Source organism: Chlorocebus sabaeus, chromosome 3 (genome assembly GCF_047675955.1).
Source record: "Chlorocebus sabaeus isolate Y175 chromosome 3, mChlSab1.0.hap1, whole genome shotgun sequence".
NCBI lineage: Eukaryota > Metazoa > Chordata > Mammalia > Primates > Cercopithecidae > Chlorocebus > Chlorocebus sabaeus.
The window spans coordinates 48,952,277-48,974,249 of NC_132906.1; the positions used below are offsets into that span (position 1 = coordinate 48,952,277).

General features: G+C 31.4%; 1 protein-coding gene across 9 annotated transcripts in view; it reads right to left on the reverse strand.

Annotated features, from left to right (window-relative positions):
• The window catches only part of PCDH9 (protocadherin 9), a 951,590-nt gene that overhangs the window by 913,243 nt on the left and 16,374 nt on the right, over positions 1-21,973 (reverse strand). The window contains exon 3 of one of the 9 annotated variants that reach the window (XM_073014383.1): positions 8,718-12,224. The exons of the other annotated variants lie outside the window; for them this stretch is intronic. Within the exon in view, the coding sequence (XP_072870484.1) occupies positions 12,204-12,224 (21 nt within the window). The 3' untranslated portion in view covers positions 8,718-12,203. Of the gene's footprint in view, positions 1-8,717; positions 12,225-21,973 lie in introns of those variants that run through there. 9 annotated transcript variants of the gene reach the window in all.

The window sequence follows — 21,973 nt, forward strand, 5'->3', positions numbered from 1 at the left end:
TGAGTAGCAATTCCACAATGATATCTATTTCAGAAAAAAGAATATGTTCTACATGGTAGAGACAAGTGTAATTTATCAATTAATAATAAATTTTAAATATTGGGACAAATCAGTCTATAATTAAAAGAATTGCTGGAAGACGTAAAAAGAGATGAACACAGTTCCTAGTGTTTATTAAAAATATAATACATATTGGGGATGGGGAAAAACAAAAGACTACAATATGTATTCTTCCACTATGCAATTGACATATATTTTGTCAATGTTAATATGTGAAAAAAAAATCTGATTTTCCAAACCTACTATATTTTTGGAATATTTAAGTGAAAAAGTGTTACAATAATATGAAATAACTAAAAATAAATATTAGTTATTGACTTAAACTTATTTGAGACACTTCTTCAAAGGTTTAATCTCTCCTGTAAAGGTTTCTCTGACCATCCTAGTCAGAAATAATAGCTTCTATTTCTATAGCACTTTTTGGCTGCATATATATTGCCTTATATTATACATATAAAACCCATAGGTTTATGAGTGATTTTATAAAATCCTTTTAAGATAGTTGGATTTCAAATAACGAGAACATACTAATTCTGACTGAACAAAAGTGAATTCAAAATTAGAGGGGTAATTCACAATTAGAGGGGTGGTGTTAGAAATGTATTAGAAAGGATCTGGGTTATCTCATAAAATAGAAGGAAGGCTGAATAAGCACTGGTGGCTAAACTCAGAAAGGTGGAAATCTTAGTGAATGGAGTCTATTCCTGAAGAGATGTGGATAAAATAACACAGATAACCTGTAAGAGGGATAGTCCTTTCCTTACATTTACGTCCAAAGCTGCACCTTTGAAACCACTCAATGTAAAGACTTGGTCCCTTGAACCTTTGCCAGAAGCACATGTAAATTCTGTTTTTATAATTACAGTTCAGGTAAGATACTATTATCTTTCAACGAGTAGCAGAAAGGGAAAACCATTTAACAGGAACTGTCCCTCTGACCAATTCTGTTGGCAAGAACCTTAGTCCTGTTTTTCTTTTTTGTCCATCAACACCTAATCGGTTTTGTAAATTCTAAAAAGTAAGTTGGAAATATGTATACAAAACCCCAATTATAGCAAAAAGTTAAAATTAATACTATGCTCAAATGTACCAGACAAAAATCACATTGGTCTGGAACCCATGAAATATCCAAGGACATGCTAGATCTTGACCGTACCCAGGACAAATCTCCTCAGCCTAGTGAAATAAAGATGTCTGCTAAATTAAGTAAATCCCACACCAAAGATGGTAGTGTCATAAGATCTTCCCTTTCCTTGAAGGTTTAGCTCTTTACTGCATATGAAGATTTGTGCTTTGTGCTACTGGAGATTAACACACACAAACACAACATAGGAGAAAAAATCAATCTCTGGCACTCTTCCCTTTTAACACAGTATTTTTTGCAGTCTTTTATCTATTTTTTTCTCCAATCAGGTTTCATTATATTTAACACAATAAAAATAAATTCAAGAATGTAAGCACAATATCTCAAATCTTGCCGGAAATGAAGGAAAGAACATGAATCTCAACTAGAGTACCTATCTGTTAAACTCTAAAACATGAGGTTTTTTTGAAATAAATGGTGTATAAATAAATAATGCCTTGTGCAGAGCCTATGTTACTATAGATGTATATCTTGGATATATATTCTTAATTACTTCCTTCTAAGGGAAGAGGGTATCTTTACTTACAAGTAATATTTAAAGAGAATCTTATAGTTATGAGTCTATGGAAGCTTCAAGTAAAGGTTCTTTTAATTTTTCTATTTGAAAGTCTCCTGAAATCCCCATGGAAACGACCTTTTACTAATTCTGTCCATATTTCTATGGAAGTGAAACCAGTTTTAAATATTCCTGTTAAGTCAGATTTTATTATACAAACGAGTCTAACATTTAACTTTAGTGTCACTAATATTTAAGTTACACAAACATACATAGAAACAAGAAACAATGTAACTTTCAAATTGTATACCTATAGGTTATTTACATTTTTTCTATTACATAAATCAAGAGGAATTTTTAAAAAGTTGATTGGACAGAAGACTGTCAAAGCAAAAATAGTTTTAAAAGTTAAATCGAGAAGAAAACTTTGTTTGGGGAGTCTTATCAATCTTACTTACCAAACACTTAATGATGCCAATTTTGTGCCAGATACTTTTCTAAGTGCTTTCAAATATTGACTTGTTGATTACTGCACTCATATAAGCACTACAGAAATCATAAAACATTCAATATTTCTCTGTTTTACTAATGTTGAGTCACTCATAAAATCATTGTCTCCAAATAAAAACATAGGGGACAAAAATTCAATCATGACTATGAAAAACTAAAATAAGCTTTTTAAGTTTCATTTTATCTTTATTATTTTTTTGTATTTGATTTTCCAGAGATATAATGACTCTTCAATAAACTACTTTGTTATTGACCATTTCTGGCCATCTTCTCAAATTACTTGTTTAATATTTGTTTGGAGAATAAAACTAGCTTAATATTGGCTCAAAATTTATAATTGCATAATTTAATTTGCTACTATAAACTGAGGAATGGCAGCTTAAGTTTAAAAGCAAATAAAATTCGGATCATGGGCTATATTTTGCAATGTAAATACCTTTGCTTACTATTTCCAATAATATTCATATTTATTATTGTATTAGATTTAGCATCATTTAAATTTTGCAGTTTGGAGTTTCTGATGCCTTGTATAGAACTGCCAGGAAATGGTGAGTATTTGTTTCTGCTCATTTAATTTACTCTGGGAGAACTGAAAAGTTTTGCAACTTTTGACATAAGGGGCACAGTTGGAACTACTCAGCAGTTAGCGTAGATGCTGAAATACAGGAACAAAACAAAATAAAACAAAAATGTTTCCAACAAATAACAAAGAGACATTATCATCAATATAAATATGAGACTGTTGTATGAAAAAAGTCATTTGTAATTACAATGGATGTGTTTTGTATCAAGGAAGAATTACTGGCTTGATTGAGAATGGGAACCTGGATCAGTTGTGAAAACTGAGAAATTTCCATAAGAGGATGTTATCCCTCCAAACCACCGACAAAACAATGCCTATGAAAATACCAGTCAATACAGTCTCCTGGGACAATTAATACTGTCTTGACTATTGTTTGTTTTCATACATTCTGAGATCTTTAAAAGTAGCTACTTAATCTCTTTCTTAACAGGTACCGAAGGATGGAAATACCAGTTTGAAAGCAAGAAAAATAATTTGTTACTCTTAAGTTATTTGACTTTACCAGAACTTTTTGAGCAAAATAAAGATTTGTGCCAACTAGAATGCTTTGGGGAGAAATTATTCATATTTCTGGGGATATAAGGATTATTATATTTTTATAATATTGATAATTATAATGACATTTAAAGGTCTATTCCCTTAAAAGTAATAACAAAAATGATTACTAAAAAGCAAGATACAAGATATTACATACAGCATGACTCCATATATATGAAATACCCAAAAAGGTCAATTTTATGGAGCTATCTGACTCCATGTATATGGGAACAGATATTAATAAATGGGTACAAGGGATCTCACTGGAGCGATAAAAATGTTTAAAAACTGGTTTATAGGAATGGTTGCTCGACTTGATAAATTTACTAAACATTATAGAATTTTAAACTTTAAATGAATGACTTATATAATATGTAAAATGTACCTTAAGTTGTAGAAAATAAAGAGATCACTAACTTTCAAAAGAGAGGTGACATTGAAGTGGTCACTTAATCGGTAATAGTTTGTTGTGAAATGTAAACAAACTCTTTGGATACATCACTTAATATCTCTGAAACTCAAGTTTCTTCATCAAGGAATCAAGGCTAAAAATAACATTTACCTAATAGAGCTGTTTTGAAGGATAAAAATAATCCACAAAAAAGAATATGTGGAATGTATTTGGTGCAAAACCAGTACTAGGTATAGTAGCTCTAATAGGGATATAAATTAGCCGAAAACTAATGAGGAATTGTAATTGAGAGGAAAAAAGAAATGCATCCTAAAGAAACGGACTGATAGAGAATGCTACTTGTAATATGAACATAAATGTGTATTGATTATAAATTCCATCCAGGATGTTTTACTCCTGAGTCATGACAGAAACTTCTCCCAGCTCACAATTCTGACAGAAAATACACGGCAAAACAAAAGAACAAAAACATACTAATTCATCAAGTTCGAAATGTCTTTGATCATGAGTTAGAGAAAACTACTTACAGTGTAAATGTATGGAAAAAAGCATCTCTGCATATATGACAAATACTATTAAATATTATAGATAAATAACAAAGTTTTGTACATGTTCCAAAAATGAATACTGGGCAAGTGCATTTTAATGTACAATTATGTAAATGTTTCATTCATTGTCTTTTAAATGAATATTTTTGTCTCTTTTTCAAATCAGTCCTGATTCTTGGGATGAGTGTTAGATTACCAAAAAACCCAAAATCCTACCTAAGCCAAATAGGAGCTCTTGTGACCTTGAAAAGTGCTTAAATACCGAGCTTTAATTTTCACAGAAATGGGGATAGAAATAAAATGTGCACATTTTCAAACACTATTTCATGTGAAATTATGAAATATGGCTATAGGCAAAAAAGAAATGTACTGTTTTTACTAGTTTATTTGTAAGAAGAAAGAGAATGTTAAGCAAAGTCTAGGTTGGAAACGAGAAGTTGAACAGGAAAAAATACCTTTATCTTGTCCCTCTATAGGGATTACCTGTGCAATTTATAGTAGTGAAAGGACAATGGACAAAATATATATTAAAAAAATCAAATTTAACAAATAATGTGGACTGCATACATCAAAAGGAGCTTAAATTTAAAACTGCCACATTCTGTTTGGCTAGCTCTATCTGGCTGCATATTTGCATGTCTGGTAATAGCCTCCATTATATATTCAATAAAAAGCATTTCATTAATGTGATCGATGTGTTCATTCCTATGGCAAATTGTATGTCTTTATCTCATTTTTATATTGTACAAGATAAAGAAGCTAAATTGTTTCAAGGTTTTAGCCATTATTACACAAGGAACTGATTCCAAAGAAAGTTCATTTAAAAAAAAAATAGCTAGTGCTGGGAAAAGAATATTAAATTCTTTTCATTTGAAATACTCCAAGCTATTTTCAAAGCATATTTATTAAGAGTTGCATTGAGAGTCCAATAACTTTTTATTTGGTTGTTACTCAAGGCCACAGGCTCCAGGAAGATTTTACAGATGGGCTCCATGAAGTCTGTGGGAACTTTGATTTGCAATTTCAAAAAATATATATCTGCAGGTATAGGAATTTTTTCTGGAGCAGGCCTATAGCTTTCAAATGATACTCAAAGGAGTCCAAAACATAAAGCCTTATAGAACTGACAATCTTTAAATGAAATATTTAAACAGCAAATAAATTTCTGTTATATCAATAACCATTTATATGCTTAAGGCTATTGTATATTTCCAAAATGATTAAAATAAGTAATTGCCAAGAGGCACAATATTACATGGATGTATTTAACACATATATTTTTAAAACCCTCTTAAATGTATCAATATTGATGATTTATAAATGAATTAATATTAAAACTCTTACAATTCTATATAAGACATGAACTAATAATGCAAAGAAAGTAACACATGGTTGTCAACAAAACAACATAGATTTTCCAGTATTTATTATTTTTGATATTTTAAAAATAAAACATAATTTTATTAAATATATATTTACACTAAAAATAGCAAACTGAATATAGTTGTTCAATGATTTTTGTGAACTATAGGGATAATACATTTATTTAAAATATCATGTACAGATTTTTTTAGACAAAAAGCACAAATATGAGGTGCTATTTTTTCCATTATAGGGAACACACTTTGTTCTATCTTGCAAATATGTCAAGGGGAAAAATAAATGAAATAAAATGCTAAAATTGACCTTAGTATGCATCTTAAACTATAACAAGGACTATCTACAATTTTATTTGGAAATAAAAGTGTAAATTATTATTGCTGATACATATTTTAAGAAGAAACAAATCCTAAGGGGTCTCCTCTCATTTATTCAAAAAGTATTTATTAAGCACCTACTGTGTACCAGAAATTCTGCCAGTTTTTTTTTGAATTTGTGGCATTTTATTAAATCCCACTTGGCATACACGATTTCTAATTTTATCCTTTCTTCCACCAAAACAAACAAACAGTCACCTTAAAAATCTGTTAGGATGTCTGCTAAGTGTGGCATGTGAAACATCAAATCATGAATATGCTCATGATCCACTTAACAAAACACACATACTATAATCTAGGTAATCTATAAAAGCTCATGACATTAATAAAGTGTGGAATTACCCTTTTGGGGGGACAGTCATAGTATTTTAATGTGATATAAAAAAGCTAAAATAATGACTCATTTAAACCAACTTGATAATTTTGTATTTATTTATATGTTCATAAGAATAAACAGTTACTCTCATATTTTCAAAAACTAAATGTTGGTGGTTGTGCTTTAAGAAATGCTTAAACAGCAAAAGTGGCTATAGGAGAAATAATGACCTCTGCTTATGATAGTTAGGTTATTAAGAAAGCGATTAATGTTAGTTTCAAAAGCTATTTCTATTCAAAAATTTAAAACAGCAATGTGATACATTATTCAAATAACATCAAAAGTAATTATCACATTAACATGCCTTAAAATCTGACTGTATAAAAGATAACTAAACTGATAATATTTAATAAACGACATAAATTGTAAGTTTTTTCATTATAGAAGAATTTGTGCTTCAATCATTTTCAATCTATCTGAACTTATTTATAAAATATATTCTATATCTAAGTGCATATATATTATAATGTATTTATATCTGGGTGTATAAATATATGAACATATATCATATATAACTACATCTCTGAGATTAAGCACTACATTTCTAGTGAACAGATAATTAAATTGAGGATAAACTAAATTAGTTGTATTGTTTATAAAAACATGCTGTTGGTTAGTCATAATTTTCCTTCCCCTGCACTCTATTCTTCTCACTTAAAAATCACTTGCTTCTGAAATGACCAATAACACATATTTAACCAATATGTATCAGAATATTAATATCCAATTTAAAAGCAAAATACATCTTTGAAGTGAAATTAAGTGATGAACATTATGTGGACAATGTATTGTATCAATGTGTATTGACAAAATATGTACTACTTGTAAATAAAAATGTGTGCAAAACCTTTGTAAGGAATTACAGCTCATGAAAAAATACTAAAGAATAAAGGAATGAATAGAACTGCTGGAAACCATTAAAATAGGAAACAATTTCAGGGAACTAATCAAAGGAGAAAATATTATTTGAAATCACTTCTTTTTTTATAGAAAAGCATTTATCTTGAACTTTTAAACATTTAACTAAGATACCAACAAGCCACTTGCTCAGTTCTTGTTTATCTTCACATTTCACTATTTCATTATGCAAAATATTTTTATTTATGGGTGGAACATGAAAATATGCTCTGTTTTGTGTGCACCATCAGAACCTCAAAAAAAGCTGACAGTATTTTCATTCAACTAGATTTACCAAATGGACCTCAGTAAATTCCTTTCTTTATGAAAAACCACTGGCAAAAACAGAACTAGCAAATAGGGCAGAATGGGCTAAATACCTCAGGTTAAAATAAATATAACTTTAAGACTAAAAACAATTTTGGAACATGCATTCTACATTTAGGATTAGTAATTTTTCACCTCTGCTCTTTCAATGAATATCCTTGCAAAATGGGACCCTTTTCAAATGAAAGATCCTGGGAGGTTTAAATGGCATCATTGATTTTTTGCTTGTTTGTTTTTAATTAGTATATAAATAAAATAATCTACAAATTGGGGGAGTTATTTGCTATTTAAATTTAATTGAATTTCCCATTTCTATTGTAGGGAATCAAAACATAAAACACATAGCTAAAGTAAATGCATCCCTACACAGCAGCGTAGAGGTACATGTGTTTCTCTGTGGTAATAGCCAGGTGGTTGTATCCCAGCAGGTTTCATAAGGTGGTATTAAATACTGTGGTGACTCATGATGGTACAGGGTTTGTGCTCAACCCAGAAATCCAAATTTTCTTAGCAAAATAAGTGAATTGATCCTCTGGTGAAAAAACCTAAACCAAGTCTGTATATTTATATTTACTATATTTGAGAGTCTAGCTTTATCTTTTTTCAATAGTATGCCAAAAGGAATGTATTGCAAACTTTTACTATTAAATGTCTTAAATACATTTGTAAATTAAGCACAAAAGGGTTTAACAGACCTGCATATATTTTCTCCACGTCATCTCCTTGTAACTGCTTCTCTGCAGTCTAGAATACTCAGTTAAAGTGCAAACTGCTTGACATTCCGATGCTGAGAAGTGGACATAATGAGTACCTAGGGGTTGGGAGAGTGAGGGGGAAAGCCCAGTCTGTGATCTTTAGCCAGTCCGTGACTTTAGCCTAAGGTTCCTCATGTGTGAGCAATTCATCACTTAGGAGAACGATCTCCTATTTACACAAGGGCTATAGCTATTTCACGTGTTTTCACTTATCATTTTATCAGTAAGATTAAGGTCAGGAAATCCTTATTAGAAGACCAGAGCAAAATTTCAAAAAATGTTCACGAACAAATTCAACACGAAGTCTCAACACTGTACAAAACAATTTCTGAAACTTTATTGTGAATTTTAAGGTACATTTAGTAAAGAATGTTATCCTTAATATAATTAATTAAAATAAATTGGAAAGAAATGCACATACTACTTTTTTAAAGCAAGAATAAGTACAGACTTTTGAAGCCACAATATATACAATTATATGAGTGCAATAAGCTTTCAAATACATTAGGTATATATCCGCTTAAATAAATAGTAGAATACTTAATTTGACATATGTGAGAGTCATACTGATTACACCAAAAATGTTTTACAAAATATAGCCAAAAATGGAACGTTATACATTTTGATATACAACTCTTTAAATACTTTATATATTCATTACTTAATTCAAATCATAGTGTACAAAAGTCCATTTTAATGAGGACAAATTTTAATTGTGTGTTTACCACTGTTGAGCAAATATGGATATTAAGATGCATCCCTGTATGTTACTAAATTCCCATTCAACTTAAATCATTATCACAGGGAGGAAAGAATTCTACCATTTTTTAACAGTAATAATTTTTATTGATAAGTTATCCATATAACATATTTCAACATGACTTTGGCTATTTTAAATTTTTTAAAATGTATCATCTAGTTTTGAGCCAATTTGTTTTTGTGTAATGAAAACTTAATTTGAAATCAAAATAGAAATATATTGCTACATTGAGCTTCTTATCTGCTCTGCAATATACATATTTTAAATACCTTTAATTATCAATTTTCAATTGGGAAAATTTCCCCTCTAATTCTTTAATAATAGTGCTTTGTGTAGTGCCTTACTAAGTATCTCAAGAATTCATTTCACGATGTACCAATTGAATATACTGTACTGTAAGTGTTACCTATAGACTAATAGTATTATAAGAAAATGTGATTTCAAGGGTTTTACAATTATTATTATTATTATTCACACATTATAGTACAATAAGTGAGATAGTTTTCAGCTACATTGAATTATTTTTTGTACATAGTTACACATGGCGATTTATTTGGGGTATGTAAAAATGTGGCTATTTTTCAGAAATAAAATGAAATATAAATTATCAAGTTTTTTTTTTTTTTAAATAGAAACAATACTGTTATTTTCTATAGGATTCTTTAAAAAGTGAAAGAAAGGAAATACAAAAACACATACCAACCTATCTTGGTGTGGTGAGGTGAGGAGAAGGACCATTCAACCATCATCTCCTAAAAGTTACTTAGGCAATAATTACTGAAAAAAATGTACTTTGTGCTTAAATAATGAGCAATATGCTTATCTGGCTCTGTCTACAAAAACTACCTGGTAACATTAGAAAATGATTATAGAATGACATACTATTATTGTTATGTTTTACATCTGGACCACAAAAGCAGTATGAGAAAACCTATTATAATGTGAACTGAAGTTGCATTTTTATATTTTTGTTAATAGAATATTAGAATATTATCACATCTAAGAGCACATCTAATAACAGTAAAGACAACTTAAATTCTCCTAAACCTCCCCAGTTCCAGTTGTCCACTGTTTTAATGGAGCAGCACCACATGCCAAGCACCCAGTCAATCTCTATAACTCACCAAGTTGCCTCTTATTGGTCAATCAAAAGCATATACACCTTCTGCAAGAAGTCAGGTGGCATGAGGAAGGTTTAGTAGAGGACACGCACAGATGCAGATTTATCTATTTTTAGTGAGGGCAATAAAACTGTAAAACAGGGGCTTTGCATGGAGTAAGCATGGCACCTTATTTTTCAGTCAGAGAGAAATGCCATGAGAGCTATTCACATTCGATTTATGAGAGTAAGAAATAGACTGATGTATAAGTGAGGGTGTTCATTTTGTCCATATTTGCATTAGGGTTGTACGTATGTGTGCCTGTGTATATGTGAATGTGTGAGTGTCTTAGTATATTTCCAGGGTAATAAAGAGATTAAATGTAATTCAGGTAACACGTGATTGCCAAAGAGGATCTTATTTCTTGCCCTGTGAAATGAACAGGAGTTAATGAAGCAAATCTCTAGGTTGTTTTGACACAGGGTTTTAAGACTTTGATAGTAGCAAAGCAATAATTCCTTTAACTGTAAAATTACACAGTCACACAAAATAAGACATACCAGTCTTTTGACCATTCTCTCACAATGTTACAAACTACATACTAAGAATCTCAAATATCCTTTAATTCTTTCTTAATTTTTGAAATTAAATAAATATAAACAAGGTTTTATAAGCTGCAAGTATTCTTAAATTGACTAACAAATTTATTGAAAGCTTAAAGACAATCATTTAATTTTATCTGCATCTTGAACTCCATCATTATGGTTAATAGACTTTGTAATTCTGACGCCATCCTGTATATAAAAAACTCATTTACAATCACCTTAAATACAGCATACTTAAGTTAGTGATATCTCTCTTTTCCAAATAATTATCTTAAATTTGGCATATCCTTGACCCTTTTGGCTTTAAAATCACTATTTCAAGAGATAACAAAGAAAAACATGCTTCAAAAAATACTGTGATTTACCAGAATACCATTGCCTAAGTGAACTGGGTCTGTAAACGTGATACCAAATAAGTCATTTTAATATTGCTGTAGTTTACTTTTGCTAATTCTTGCATAGCTTTTAAACACATTTTGTGGTTAAAAGATAAAATGCATGCAATTAAATAAGAGAAGTCTACCTCTTCCACTGAATAGATATGAGAAAAATCACATTGTAAAAATCTAAAGATTAACACTCCTATCATAAATTATGTATAAATACGTGTAAGAGCTTACCAAATTAAAGTCTGAGAACAGAAATTTTATTAAAGCACCTCTACGGAAATAATTAATTTGCAATAATGACAGTCAAGTTTTCAGATAACTTGGAAAAAAAAAATCCACAGCCTTAGTAGTAGAAAATATTGCCATAAATCTACATATGATAGCTAAACTTTATAGTAGAGAAATAAATAAATAGTACGCATTAGGATAGCTCAATATATTGGGGTTAAAAAATCTTATTAAAACTTTAAAAAGGCATGGAAACAATATTTTTCCCCTCAGAGATATTTCATAAAGCAAAATGAATATGACTACATATAAGGTTGGTTATGTATATTCATTTTTGCATCTAATCTGTTTTTCTTATTGTGGATATGGACTAAGCACAATTTTTCTTTAAATAATTTTAAGAGATAAAAGTGGCCACAATTTTTTTTATAAAATCATACATTGCACACAGTACTGGCTTACTCAGTTGAATAACTCCTCTCTATTTGTGAAAAATTATGTATGTATTTGATGAGAAAAATTATTATGCCAGCTTTAGTTAGTTGCTTTCCACTTCTCTTTTCATTCATTTTCTTGAAATTCTAAAAGTGCAAAGGCTAGGAGCTGATGCCCATTTGCTGGTCTACTACATCAACGCAGAAAAATCATTACAGAATTCTCACTTCACTTGCGTAATGTTGTCCAGTTCCATTAATCCTCTCATGTCATTCCTCAACTGCTTAGAATTGATGTATATTAATCTATAATTGTGAAGGTAGAAAACAAAGTGCATGTTGAAAAGCTTCTGCTTTCCTCAAGGCAGAAATTTCCAATGCTCAGACTATTTAATTTGGTTCTTGTAATGCCCATTTGGATCCCGTCTGCCTGCCTGTCACACTCATAACCAATAGGCATAATGTCACTACAAATTATCACCAACATCCAGAATGTCAATGCAAAATTAATTTTCTTTTTCACAAAACCTTGAACATTAGTCCCCGGATAAAGGAAAACCCCAGCTATATTTTAAGTAATCTAGAAAGCTAATTCAACACATCATGTTAGGCCACTGTATTCATGTGTGTATGACACAGTTTCGTTTTCAAATCCCAACTGGGAATTCTATCAGAAGACTGTAAACCTATAGTGAAACCAAAACAATTTGACACTCTTCCATGAAAATCTGCTAAAAAGAGATTACTTAAAGTGTTTGCTTTTATGTTTGGTCTAATTAAATATGAGTTCCATTGAAAGAGCATCTATTTAAAAAAAAATGCTTCTCTAAACAAATATACAGATAAAAACTTCCTCATATCCTCGCCACAAATTGATGCCTATCTTTGCATATGCCACTGAGCTAAAAGTAAACTTGCCTGCATGTCTTTGAGTTCATGTCTACGAATTATGCATTTCCAATATCTTTTCTTAATATTTTAACAAAAGAAACCCTGCTGCTCTAGTTTACAAATTAACAGGTGAATTTAACTTTCTCACATCAATGATCTATCTAAAATATTCCCTTCCCAATTTCTTATTGTCTGGTGAACAACATAAACTCCACCTTAAGTCAACATGTTGAATACTGCTTTTTAATTAGAGTAATTGAAATATTTCTGCTTACTATACTTATCAGTAAGGGACTTCAAAAAAAGCTGCTGCCTGATAATAGCTCTCAAACCAAACTTTGGAAGATAACTGAGTTCTTGCAATAAAAACGCAAGGTTTAGAATTCTAAGTGTTTGTAATTGAAAGTCAGTCTGCTTGTCTCATATCAAGAAACTCTTTTTGAACACACAAATCTTTTTTATTTTCTAGAAATGTTACAGAATGTATGTTCTAAATAAGAACTGTAGTCATGAAAGTGATTCCATCTTCCATATGCACTACACACAGTGGACAAAAAAGGTAGCATATTATTCCAAGAATTAATTTCTTTTGCCAAACATAATATGGAAAGCTATGCAGCCATAACTCTCTATTTCATTTTAACCTTTAAATGGACCTTAAATTACAACTGTAAAATTCTCACCTAGACATTTTATCAATATACATCCATTATAATAATCCATAATAAACAAATTTAATTTTACTATATAGCTGAAATGGCTCTTTCCAGTTCTCAGGTTTAAGAGGAATCTTGAGAGTTCAACATGCTGTTGATGAATGTTTTATTTATTTTCTTTTGTTTGAGACAGGGTATTGCTCGAGTGCCAAGGCGTCACTATGCCTGGATAATTTTCGTATTTTTTGTAGAGATGGTGTCTCGCTATGTTGTCTAGGCGGCTCTCAAACTCCTGAACTCAAGTGATCCACCCTCAGTCTCCCAAAGTGCTGAGATTAAAGGTGTAAGCCACCACACTGGCATTTACCAAATATTGTTACAGTTTTGTTTGTTTGTTTGTTTGTTTTGAGATGGAGTCTCACTCTGTTGCCCAGGCTGGAGAGCAGTGGCCTGGTCTCGGCTCACTGCAACCTCCGCCTCCTGGGTTCAAGCGATTCTTCTGCCTCAGTCTCCCGAGTAGCTGGGACTACAGGCACGCGCCACCACGCCCGGCTAATTTTTGTATTTTTGGTAGAGACAGGGTTTCATCATATTGGCCAGGATGGTCTCGAACTCCTGACCTCATGATCCACCCGCCTCCGCCTCCCAAAGTGCTGGGATTACAGGCATGAGTCACCACGCCCAGCTAATATTGTTAAAGTCTTAAACAAGGAAGACATTAAGCAGCCGGTAATATGGTATATTTATAAAACTGTAGAAAATAACTGAATAATTTTGTAGCTGTGGGTGATTTAAGTGGAAAACCTACTCTAGGAAAAGGCTAAAATTTTATAAATAGTAGTAAAATAACTTATTATATGCATGTTTCTAAATAGATATGAAGATATATTCTCCCAGTGCATTACAGACAAGTTAGGGGAGGGCCCATACTGATCTTAGTTGGCAAATTTGTGCAGAGATGCCTGGTGATTACTTCTGAATCATTCAGGCACAGGGGCTGGAATAAAGATTTAAAAAGAAAAAAGAAAGGAAAGCATCATTCCAGTCAAGTAGTCTAGGACTGAGATATACTTGTTATCATTAGAATTTGACTTTCCCCTCTTCTAGATCTTTTCTTATCTGATACGGGGCATTGTATGAAATAAGAATAATCACAAAACTCTGCTTTGAGATGCACAAATTTATCTAAATTAATGACTAAAATTCACTGTTGGTGAAAAATATATAGAATCCTACTGCCTAAAAGATACAAATGCTAATTTCTACTTTTCCCATATATTGTCTGTGAATGTTCATTGTAAACTGTAAAGTATCTCCCCATCTCTCGGGAATAGTTCTGTCATAATGCTATGCGCTCAGTGGCAAAATAATGAAGCCAAAAAAGAAAAAAAAAAAAAAAAAAAGGGTTAAATTAGACTTTGGTGATTTTTTTTTTTTAACCTTTAAACAAATTTTTTTTTGGCACAATTTACTTTTGCTGATTGACTACAAGTTTATGTGTTATATAAAAGTTCCATGATAGAGACAGTATTAATTAGCAGCTAAGAGAGTGCAGTGTCTAGCATAAGACTGCTAGGGTTGGAATCGTAAATAATTCTCCCCTGACTAGAACTGTGACCTGAAGCAAATCATTCAACTTCTCCTCAGCTGTAAAATAGGGACAATAATAATAGTATCTGCCTCAAAAAGTAGTTGGTTCTATTTGAGTTAATACATGTAAAGTGCTGAGAGGAACTCCAGGCACCTGGAGTACTCAGTAAATACCAGCTATTATCATTATCTGGTGTTTGACATCTACTTTCAAGGTGCTGCAAACTGAGTTTCTAGAAATCAAAGATAATGGTACCAAGGTGAACGCTGTGATCTTCTCTTTACAAAGCCTCAAATATCCTCCACTTTTCCTGTGAAATGGTTAGCTATTTAGCTGAAATTAACCGTGGATTATTTTGGCCAGTTAGTTTTACATATGTTTAAAAGCATGTTCACATTTTTAGTAATAAAGCTATGACAATTCATGTCAATGCAATCAATAATTAGTTTCAATGCCAATAGCAAACCATTGAGATTAATGAATTGATTACGTTGTATTATTACCTTTTTCTCTATATAGGCTACTCTAACACTACAGTGGTTATGTAACATTGTTTTTGTTCAAATTCCTAATGAATTTATTCTTTTTTGAGGCAAAATATTGGAAAGCACAGTCTATACCAGTTTATTAATCTACAAGCATCCAATTACAAATCAGATTCCAGTGACATCATCTCTTTGTACTTTTACAATAGAGAATTGATTCGATTAATCAAATAGTTGTAATTCACACTGTATTGTCCCTGGAATGCTCACGCTGACAATGCTCTATGAACTCACAGAATTTTCTTTATTTGTCCATCTTCTAACCTTGCCAGATGCTGCTAAAATTTCATTAATCAATTAACGTCCTAAATAGATAATGTGTGTCTTATGCAAAAATCCTTGCGTGTTCATTTGACACAAACCATTTTTTTGTTTTACTTTCATATTCCTTAAAATTTCCTGTCAGAGGCATTATCAACATTAAAAAATTGGTGGGCTTTATTTTTAGTAGCCTCCATATAACCATATATTTGTGAGATGAATACTTAGAAAGCATATCATGTTCAGAGAGCCATATGGTTATTCTCCGATGACATATTAATGTCATTTAGTATTAATAATATTTGTGTCACTTTTTTCCTACATGTGCAAAATCTCCATAATAAACAATTTTGACCAAAAATTAGATATTCCCAATTTTTGATTGGGAAACAATTAGGCTGACATAGGCAGTGAGTAAAACATTTGGCACTACAGATAAGTATTTCTCATATTTTCTTCGGGGCTATAAGTAAATTTACCACTGTCACCAGAAATAAGAAAGAATTGGCTGAAAAAAAATGTAAGTACATTTGCTGTCGGTCATGTTTGAATATGACAGAAAAGCATGCAGGAGCTGTCAATGCAGAAGGCTTTAGCAGAACATAGACTTTGATATGAGTAGTTGGAGGAATATGCATAGAAAAAAGCAAAGGGCTTGGAATACACAACCTGTATTTAGAACAGCACCATGTTTGCTGCTACTGTTTGTGATGTTGACATTGCCACATCTCTGATTTTATGTTGAAGTTTGTCATTACAGACACCAGGACACTGATGATTACTAAACAAACTTTCTTTAAACGTTACTTTAAGTGAAACTTTAGATTGTGTAAGTATTATCTATCTTTCCCACTTCTCAGTATTGGCCATAACGTCTGCTCTGCTATTAGGGAAAAACTCATATCTTCCCCGTGAAAAACACTAGAGTATTGTTCTGAAAGCCTACACAATGTATTACAAGAGCAGAACTGACTGAATTCCCAGTACTTGAGTCCTGTAACTAAGCCCTTACACAGAATGCCTCACCTTAGCATCACATATTTCAGATAAGTCATTGGCACACTTGGGGGACTATAACATAAGAAGAACAATTCCTTAAGAATATATATTCTTTCTGTGATTTGTTAACCACATTTATATTTTAACCCCTCTTCAAATTGGAAGTGTTTAGAACATTTTAAGGAAGGCATTCAGGGTGTGAGCTTTAGAGAGACAGCTTAATATGATTAAAAAGTGTCTTGCATCCAAAATGTGGCATTTCTGGAACTATTTAATACATCTCCGCCATCAATGTCAACTTTCCTAACTTGCAAAGTGACTCGTAGACCGATCCACCTACAGTGTAAAATAGTCTCTATCATATCTCTATTAAAAACACCAAAAGAATTTGGTCTTCCTAAACTTGTTAGAAGATGAAAGGGTACAATGCAGTAAGTAGTAATAAATGCAAGCAAATTGAGTTATTAGACAAGTAAGTATTCTTAAACTGCTGTTCAAGATTCAGAACCAACCTGTGGGTTCTTGTTTCTGCAGTGTTCTGAAGAAAATGTGTTAGACTCATTGATGGCAAAATCCTTTTATTTTATGTCCATGTAACCAAGTAACACTGTTTTTGTTGTTGTTGTTGTTTGTGGTTTTTTTTTTTTAATTCATGTGATATATTTGGGTGCTATTTCATTTAATATGAAGTTTGCTTTTTCTAATCCCAAAGTTGATTTTCCGTCAGCATGAGATTGGCAGTTCTGATTATTCAAATTATTTATTCAATTTAACATCACTTTTATTCTGAATGAAGAAACTGCCTATAAAACCAGTGGGTACCATTTGATTAAATTAGCTTTTCTAAGACTTGTCCTGATAATTAACATTATCAGTCAAAATTACCACTGTTTGATATTTTGTTATATTTACACATTATTGAAAAACTATGTGCAATTCTCCAACATTAACAAAAGTTGAAATATGCTAAAGTCACCTTAATGTGTTACTATAGACAATAAAATCAAACATTGTAAGAGTAATATTACTGACAAAATATGGCAACTACATAATGATTTTAAGTTCACGGTTTTCCAATCAAACAATAAATGCCAACAATCTGCTTGAGGTTTTGTAGTTCTGTTTTTTGATTTCTAATTCAAGAGAAAAAAGTTAATTTTCTAGTCCAGAAGGAGAAAATTAATCAGATAGCAACCTCAAAAAAGATAGAGGCAATACTGTGTTATCAACACTAATGCAAGAGAGTGATAACATAGATCATACAAACAATGGGAATATTGCAAATCATTCATTGTCAGGAGAGACTGAACCATGTGGTTTATTTTGTAATTGTTTTTCTTGAGCCAATGTTAACACTGATGTGCACTATTTGAACATATATCAACTGATAATAGAAAGAAGTAGGCCAGATGGATGTTGGGTGGCAAGAGAAAACTTGCCAAGGAGTAATGTTTCCCTAAGTAATTAACAAAAGCTGTAGTTCAATTTTTAATAATAGAAATGAAAAAATGGTTGAGTCCAATTATCTAATTTTCAGAGAAGAAAATTGAATTCTCAAGATGCTAAATGTAATTCTATCAAAGTATAAATGGTTTTGAATAGACATTATTGTAACCCAAAAGAGAGAAAATAATGTATTCTACACTTTATAAAATGGGAAAATTTAAGTACTGATTTTAATAACCACTACTTGTTTATTTTATGCGGTAATGCACTGCATAGTCACTTATCAAAATCAGAATAAGCAACGAATTGAAACTATGTAAAAACACTAAGTTAACTGTCACTGTGAAAAGTGATGAGAATGCCACGTTTTTGATTTTATGTAGAAATCGGTTACTACAGACAGAGCAACTATCATGTGACTTCTATACCAACCTTTATTTAAATGCCTGTACCTTCCTAAGCTTAATATATCCTGTTGCTTCGTTCTAAATTAGTTTACCAAACTGTCCATATTTTCATAGTATTAAAAAGTGATTTATGTATAGTTTTTTGGTTGGTCATATCAATCCAATAATAATTTCTAAAATAATTGTAATCAATAATATTTAATTAACAAATGTTAATACACATTTTATTCCTGAGATCTACATATTTTAGCAGGTTTCAATTTTGCAGTTCATTTAAATTACAGTAATTACTTGGTGATAGTTGCCTAAGCCTAAGCATCCACAGAACAGTTGAAAAGATCCTTTTAGAGTTAGGCCCCAGCTTGATGGATATCACAGAAGTCTAATTGCAATTAAAATAGTATGTTTTCTGGCAATAAAGATTTATCTCTTAAAATCTGTTTGTACAAGAATGTGCAGGTGAGGCATTATATGCATTATTTTTTAAAATACAAAGTTTTGGCTTAAATATGATTTTGAAATTGGGGGATGACCTGCCTATACCAACATTTATCCATATGTAAGTTAGTGTTTTGGAAATAATTGAGTTAAAAAAACATAGTCTGTCTTGCCTGTAATGTAAAGCCCAATTATGACATTTTCCTCTATGATGAAAGAAGACCAGATTTTCAGGATATGTATGTTTCTCAATTTAGGAAAACATATATATATATATAAAATAAAGGTCTCTGTTTTCAACATTTATATCATTGCATTGGTTCCATGAAGTATTGTGATAAATATTCATAAGAAAATGGACTTGCCAAAATCAGAACCATCGGGAGGCAAAAGCCAATGAAACCAAACATTTATTCCAGTCAGAGTTTAATATCTATGTTCCATATCTATGTTAAACATGTCCTTTCAACGGACAGCTAAAACATTTTTTCAAAATATCATGACTTGAAATACCCCTTTTCAAAATGGATGCCTCTACAGGAGAAATTCCACTTTTAGAGAACCACTGTCTACTTTAGTTTGGGTTATTATTCAACATTATCAATGTGTGCCATGTTTTTAAAGTAGTTTTTAATATAGCAAATATGCTAACCTCATATAGTTAAAAAAATGAAGTTTTACTTGCTACTATATTTTATTAACACCTTTGCCTGTAGAAGGAGTGTGATTTTAAGAATGAAAAAGTACATTTTCCTCCAAATTAACCAAAGGATAAATTTAAACCTGGCATTCTTATAATTAGAGTAATAGATCTTACAATTTTACTACCCCATTGAAAGATCAAGTCTCCAGCAGTAGTTAAAAAAAATGTGAGACAGACTTTAAAAAATATATTTCAGGGAAATGATGACATCTATTTAAAATTGAGAACGAACTCATAATTTTTTAACAAGGAAATTCCAAGGAAAAAAAGTATTGTGCTTAAATTTTAATGGAATATTTTAAAGCAAAGACAATTTTTTTGATATTAAAAAAAAATTTCCCATTGTCTAATGCTGTTCCTGGATCATAGCAGTTATTTATTAGATGTCTGTTGAGTAACAGAATTAATACAAAATTTAAAAAGCCTAGCTGTGTATCTATCCATGGATCATATGACAAGGTTTTTGGTAGCAGAAAATTTCACAGCTAAATGTCAGATACTTTTGAAAACATGCAAATTTAAAACTATAGAATATATTTCTGGAATAAGCATTGGTGTCCATTAGGGAAAATAGAATATGGTTCAGTAGTCTAGTAATAAGTTTGGATATTATCTCGTTGTCAGACTTACCTCCAAATAAGTGTTCAGTAGGCAGAAAAATTTCTTCAGGGAATCCATAGGGAAAGATGTGAAAGGTACAGTCCGGGAAATACACGTCTTCATAGAATAAGTAGTTGTTCATTATCTGAACTGGAATTTACATAGACTTTCTGAGACAGTTACCTGTATATTATAAAAGCTAATAGAAGGCTGGGTGCAGTGGCTCACGCCTGTAATTCCAGCACTTTGGGAGGCGAGGCGGGCAGATCGCGAGGTCAGGAGATCGAGACTATCCTGGCCAACACGGTGAAACCCCATCTCTACTAAAAATATAAAAAATTAGCCAGGCGTGGTGGCGGGCGCCTGTAGTCCCAGTTACTCGGGAGGCTGAGGCAGGAGAATGGCGTGAACCCGGGAGGTGGAGCTTGCGGTGAACTGAGATGGCGCCAGCCTGGGCGACTGAGCGCGACGCCGTCTCAAACAAACAAGCAAACAAAAAAATGCTAATAGAGAAACCACTGATATGAAAAACATAAAATGGTACCTTCATATAGTATACATGTATATATACTTGACACCATGAGAATGCTAAATATTTCAAATAAAATAATGAATCCAAATCCTTAAAGCCTGATTTTAACCATTTAAAATGTGTTTAACATTTTGCCTGATTATAGGTCCATGTCTGCCTATGTGGTGGGATTAAATACAATTTACCGAACATGTACTATACGACATGCTATAATCCTTGTAACAACCCTAAGAGGTCTGATATCCAAGATAATATCCACAATGTCCCTGCCCTGTTCCGTATCCCAATGCTATAAAATGGATATCACATCTTAGCATAAAACAAGCAGAAGCCTAAAGAAAATCACACCAGTTTTCCAGGTTTTATGTGTTTGATTAAGTTTTCTAAGTACAAAGAATGAGTATTTTTATTTTAAGTTTGTTTTGTTTTAAATTATTTTCTTCTTATGAAACCGTCTTCTTATATAAAACTAGAACTAAACCATAAGGCCAATCCAAAAACAATTGTATTGCACTGAGAGGGTGGTAAAGATCAACACGAAGTTATATATTTAATTTCTTCAATCAAAATCACAATAAAGTCAGTTGAAATTTGACTAGATCTACTTCTTATTTAGTTAATAAAGTTAACTGAACTAATAACAAATCTCCACTACATTCTGCTCCAAATACAAATCAGCAACTTTATTGTGATGGTTTCAGCTGTTCCAACGAAAGGAAATGATTTTGGCCCCAGGATATTATCAAAAGGTATTTTTGGGGTACTATCATAGTGTGTAATATTTTTATTTGTTGTGTCTCATTTATGTTATTATGTCACTCACATACTCAAACATTACAAACTTGTATATTCATACATGAAAAACTTACTTATAAAATGAATATAGGTTAAATTAAGAAAAATTGTAAAAGCTGTTGGTTATTATGCTTCTAGCATAAATTTGATGAATCTCAGAAATATGACCCATATATTTTAAGGCATTTTTG